Raw genomic sequence first — 6109 nt, 5'->3', positions numbered from 1 at the left:
CCTCTTTCCGGTAGTAAAGAAAAGGGAACAATATTAAAAGAACAACAAGCTATATGACTGAACTATCTACAATGACTTAGGACGAAGCTACACAAGCTGCTAAAAAAAGAAAACTAGATAAAAGAAGCCAGAAAAGTTATAAAAGAAAATAAAAAAATTATACTAAGCAATTCTCAAACAAAAGTTTTAAAAAGAAGAAGAAAAAAGCTTTTAAAACTTAAGAAACCCCAAAATGATCTTAGAAACATAACGAAACAACAAAGATGTCTACTAGTCAAAATATTAAGTGTCGTCCTGCCGCCAGCTGTAATACCTACCATATCAATTGTCTTTGTATTTCCTGCAGAAACCTTTGGAACGAAGCTACAAGCAGCAAATGGGTTGCATGTAAAAAGTGTTCTAACTGGTCGTGTATTCCATGTATAATCAATTATCACGAAACAATTGAATTCGCATGCAAGGAGTGTGAATAACTTTTATTAGCTTTAATTTTTGTAGCTTGATGTTTTAAAACAATATTTTTTGAATACTAAAACTTTTTCATTATAGTTTTTTAATCAAATTTGTACAGTACAGCTAGGGTTGCTACCTCCAAATGAATTAGTAGGGGAGGCCGGGGCTAGTTGGCCGCAGGGGTAAGTTGACGAACTGCGTTTATCTTTAGAGCCTTTCATCAGAAAGTGACAAAAATTACACAGACACTTCCTTATTGACCATTTCATTATTCAGTGTAGTATTGTCAAAATTCGCGCATGCGCTTGGTAGATATTGAGATTTATGCGTTTTTTGGACAAAAACGTAACTTTTAGAACATCGCTTCCTTTTTACTTTACAAAGAAAAAAGTTGTAAAAGTTCCAGTCACAATTGGTTTACTATGAAAAAACTCAAGCACAAACTTATTTAATTTTTATATTTAAAAAAATTATGAGAATATCATTTTTTTTTTTTTTATAGAAAATTTGTGATGACCGGGGCAAATCTGTTAATAAACTATTAAACTTGGGTAGCACAAAACTTAGCTGATGGTATTATTATAAAAGATCCTTCTAAATAAATATTATAACAACTGATATATTATTGTTAAATATTATATGTATATATACAACTTTTTAAAGAAATGAATATTTTAAATGTATATCAAAAAAATGTCTTTAACATTTTATGTTTCATGTTTAAATGTAGAGAAAATTTGTTGCCAAACGTATTACAAAATCTTTATTGTATGAAACCTAAAAACAAATATAATCTTCGAATTAATAACACTCTTACTGCCCCTTTTTGCCATAAAAGCAAAGACCAGTTTTTTGTTTCTTATCGAGGTCCTTATCTCTGGAACAAAATAGTCTTACCAAATTTTGATTTTTCTACCCAACTGACTTTTGCTTCATTCAAACAAAAACTTAAAAGAATTATATTTTTAATTGAAAATATTTTGATTTATTTTTAATTGTTTTTTTTGTTTTGTTTGTTTGTTTGTTCGTTGTTGTTCTATTTTGTATATTTTATTTATTTTTTAATCTTGGCTTTTTAAAATTTTATCTTGGTTTTTACATGTTTTTGCATAAAGTTGTATTATTATTATTATTTCACTTAAGACAGTATTTTGATCAAAAATTAACCATATATTGTAAAGGGCTTCATGACAAGATCCACATGATCTTCTAGAAGTCCTGTCGTTACTAATGTAAAAATTGTAAAATATAATTGGTTATTGTAATATTTTTAAACGGCAAAATATTAAAGAAAAGAAAAAAAGAAAAAAATAATAATAATATATGGAGTTCGTCAAGGATCCATATTAGGACCTCTTCTTTTCCTTATTTATATTAATGATCTAAACAAAGCCTCGGATTTAATTACAATTATGTTTGCTGATGACACTCATTTATGTCACACAAAAGCACTCCTACTCTATTTCATTACGTGAACATAGAGTTAATCTGATATCTGACTGGTTTAAGACTAACAAATTATCTCTTAACATTGATAAAACTAAATGGATTCTTTTCCATCCTCTTATCAAAAAACATAAACTGCTAATTAACATGCCTCATCTTGTTATTGACAATATACAAATTAAACAAGTAACAGCAACCAACTTTCTAGGTGTTTGTATAGATGAAAATCTTACATGGAAAAGTCACATTAAAAACTTATCAAGTAAAATTTCAAAAAATATAGGAATATTGTACAAAGCAGCAAATGTTTTGAATAAACATACTTTAGTAGAATTATATCACTCGATCATTCATTGTCTCATAAACTATGTAAACATTGCTTGGAGTAGTACAAAGAAAAATCAACTTAAACCTCTTTATTGTCAGCAGAATCATGTAGCACGTCTCATATACTTTATAGACCGTTATACTCAAGCCTTTATTATTTGAAATTTTAATATATGAGCTTAACATTTTTAATATTCTTTGTTTTATGTTTAAATGTTAAACCAATTCATCCCCTATTTCTTTCCATAATTTGTATTCATCGAAAGATAATAATAAATACATTTTGATGATAATTTTATTAAACAGCCCATTTTTCAAACAAATCTTTTTAAATTTTGTATTAATTTTTGCGAACCATTCTTATGAAATAGAATAGTTAAAAAAAATTTTACTAAGGATTTTATTCATCAAAGTAACTACTTTTCTTTTAAACAAAAGCTTAAAGAACTCATTTTTACAATCGAAGATGTAACAATATACTTTTGATATTTTTTTGAGTGATCTTTCTTTTTACCCTCTATTTAACCATTAATTTATAAAAACTATACATGTATCATTAACAACAGTAATATGTAATAATGTATCTTGTATTTGTAACGGAATAATTTAAGTTTCTTACTTCGTTAACTTATTTTTTAACTAGTAAATATTAACAAGATTATTTCTTAGTGGTACTCGACGACAAGACCATATTGCAAGACCAAATTATGTTACGTTTAGTTTGATTTGTAGTCTAATTTTGTTTATAATTTGTTATTTTTATAAAAATATTTTGTTATGTTTAACTTTTATTATGCTATGTTTAATTTTTTTTATATTTATTTTTATAATTTATGTTTATAAATTGCTATTTCTTATAAAGATTATTTTGATGTTAAAAATTTTTATATCTAAATTTATATCCCTTGGTTGATGAATTTGTTTTTTACGGCCTTCACGGCTGCATGTGTTCCAAAAAAGTAAGGTTATATAATAAGGTTTTCGAGACCGGTTGCGAAGATTAAAAACATTTTTTGCTTTATTTCGTTCGTTGGATTTTTCCCTTGAACCAAATACAAATAGAACTATCAGTTCCATGGATTACTAAAGGATTTAAGCAATCTTTTATAATAAAACAGAAATCGCGTAATTACTAAAACACATATCTTCTTTATTGAAAAAAATATATTTAAAAAATTTATCTGAAAAGATTTGTAATAATTTGAAAAAGATATATAATTCAAATCTTATTAACAAATTTCAAAATAATTTTAAAAGCACTTGCCAAAGAACTAGCTGGAATACTGAAAACATGTTCCTGAGGAATTTGATATAATTAAATCTCTTTAAAGAAAAACAATTGTCGTAGACGAAACAAACAGTAAAAATTATAAATTAAAAATTATTAAAAAAAACTTATTTTTTGTATTGATTTGGTTTATATCAAAATCAATCATTTTTCTCACTTAATATTTCAATTGCTATTATATTGCCAATATTTATTTATACTTTTTCGATATTATTTTTTTAATATAAAATAGACGAGACAGCATCTAACTTTTTTCAGAATTTTTTTTTTATAAATCAGAGTTTAATAATAAAACAAAAAAAACAAAAAAAAATTAAACCAAATATTAAAACTAAGGTTTATAATAACTTATTGAAACAAAATTAAAACACTTCATTGCACACCCTTTCAACTTACTTCCTTGATTTCTAAAAAGATTCTATTATGGCGTTTTCTTTTTGTTTCTACAACTAATGGGTTTATTATTGGTAATTAATTAGGCATGTTGTTTATAACAACCAGTACATAAACGCAACATTTGGCTTTATTTAGCTTGATTTAATATTATAAACAAGTACTTCATTTTTTAATCAAAAAATAGATTGAACGATCGATACAATAAAAACATAACCGGCATTTTAAAATAGATACCTAATCAGATACAACTTAGACACATCACATTTATAAAATCTAACCGTATCAATTATGCGCGGGCACAAAAAAAAATAATTAAAAAAAGTTTATAAAGCACCTTATCTAATCTAATACAATAACACTATTCTCTTTTAGTGCTGTGGTATCATTTGCTAGTGTTTTTTCAAAGTTTTGTTTTTCTGCAAGTTCATTGGAGGCACTGTTTGATTTAATGTTCGAACTTTGTTTAACATTCAAGTCTGTAACTAATCCAGAAGCAACTTTCAAGTCTGTAAAATAAATTCGAATTTATTTTTATCATATTTGTCTAATTCTAAACTAATGATAATTATTTTGAAACTTTTCTTTTTTCTATGGGTAATCAATGAAAAAGTTCAAAAACATATATATAGCAAATATACATATTTAAATTTGTATTTACGGAAAACTTTTACAATATCTGAAACAAGTAAAAGTTTAGAGAAATATCTGGAATTCCGGATATATCCGGAAAACGATAATGATGTTGTACCTTACTTCCTGGTACTGGGGTGCCCAAAAATAAAAAGCTATTCTTTATTATATTGGGAAATTTAATCCTTTGCTAAAGAAAATATCTCTAAGGTATGGTTCACTTAGTTAACGATTGCTATATTGTTAATTTTGAATATTTGAATATAATTTAGGGAGTATGGTTCAACAAGTAAAAAGGAAATTTAAATAGACTTTTTTTATAACTTACCAATATCGTTGCTAGATTTACGAGAAACTGAATGTTCGGATGGTCCAGTAGTTGGATAACACCCATTTATTTTTAAACTCTCTGATTTATCATTTTTGACAGTACTATCAGCAATATGTTCTGGTACGTTATATGTGCAAATCGTTGTAACTTTAACACGTTTTGGGTGTTTTGGTGAAAAAGCATTTGATATAGGCAAATTTGATTGTCTTTGTTTAGGGGACTGCTCTGGTTCTGGTAATTCCGTTGATGTAAAGGTTTGCAATGTGGTTACATTTACTCGTTTAGGAGGTTTATTTGTATTTTGATTTGCGGGAAGTGATATTATTTTAGTACAATTAGACTCGTTTTGATTTAACTCATTGGAATTAACTGTTTTTTTTATTAAGTCGCCAGAGATTTTTTCGCAACAAGGAAGATTTAACGTCACTGGTAATTTTGAAGTTCTTGACGGACTTGAGACTTCTGAGTTCGCTATTTTATTAACTAGCAGAGAAGTTTCAAATTGTGCACTCCCAAAATGATTACTTTCAGACAAACCTATTATAATCAAAAAACTTCTATTTCAAAATACGTGAGAAATGAATTAATACATTGCAATTAATTAGAAAAACGTGTACATTTTTCAAAAACCGCAGTTGATGAGATGTCCACCGAAATTGGGCTTTGCCCAATTACAGTTGCAGAATTCATTTTGGATTTCTCTTCAGAATTGCTTAATCGTTTGCGCTTTTTGATAGGAGTAACGAACAGCTTGTCAATTGTTGTTTGGTTACGGTCAATTTTTACTTTTTCTTTTAAATCTTTTTCTAACAAAAATAAATGTAACAAATTTAACAAATTTCATGTTGTAGCTGCAGTAAGAATCAGTTTAACACACTAAAAGTGATATAATTAATATCCGTCAAACCATCATTATTAAAATATTGGTTTAAATTGAAGTTACTTTTAAATTAAATATTATTACAAATCTTACTTTCTGTTAATTCCGGATTTTTCTTTTCAGGTTTTATTCCATCAGCTTGTTTTTCTTTTTTCTTTTTAGCTGAGTTTTTTATTTCTGCTTTATTAATTTGATACTCAATAGGATTGTATTTAATAGGTATTCCGAGTTCTCCTTCATTAAATTTTATAAAAGAACAATAACCATCTGTAGAAGACACTACCAATAATTTGCCATCAGAAGACCTACAACAAATAACTCACATACATATTTTTCTTAGAGTACCTTTAGCCAGTGA

General features: G+C 26.7%; 1 protein-coding gene across 2 annotated transcripts in view; it reads right to left on the bottom strand.

Moving 5' to 3' along the window:
* Nucleotides 1–4222: 4222 nt before the first annotated feature.
* LOC100200150 (chromatin assembly factor 1 subunit B) overlaps nucleotides 4223–6109 on the bottom strand; it is a 38520-nt gene continuing 36633 nt past the window's right edge. For both annotated transcript variants that reach the window (XM_065793615.1, XM_065793616.1), the window contains exons 13-16: nucleotides 5845–6056; nucleotides 5489–5677; nucleotides 4869–5408; nucleotides 4223–4416 (exon numbers count right to left, since the gene is read on the bottom strand). In XM_065793615.1, the coding sequence (XP_065649687.1) occupies nucleotides 4250–4416; nucleotides 4869–5408; nucleotides 5489–5677; nucleotides 5845–6056 (1108 nt within the window). In that variant the 3' untranslated portion in view covers nucleotides 4223–4249. The remainder of the gene's footprint in view (nucleotides 4417–4868; nucleotides 5409–5488; nucleotides 5678–5844; nucleotides 6057–6109) is intronic.

This window comes from Hydra vulgaris, chromosome 03 (genome assembly GCF_038396675.1).
Source record: "Hydra vulgaris chromosome 03, alternate assembly HydraT2T_AEP".
In the NCBI taxonomy this organism is placed as follows: domain Eukaryota; kingdom Metazoa; phylum Cnidaria; class Hydrozoa; order Anthoathecata; family Hydridae; genus Hydra; species Hydra vulgaris.
This window is presented reverse-complemented; position numbering and strand designations above follow the sequence as displayed.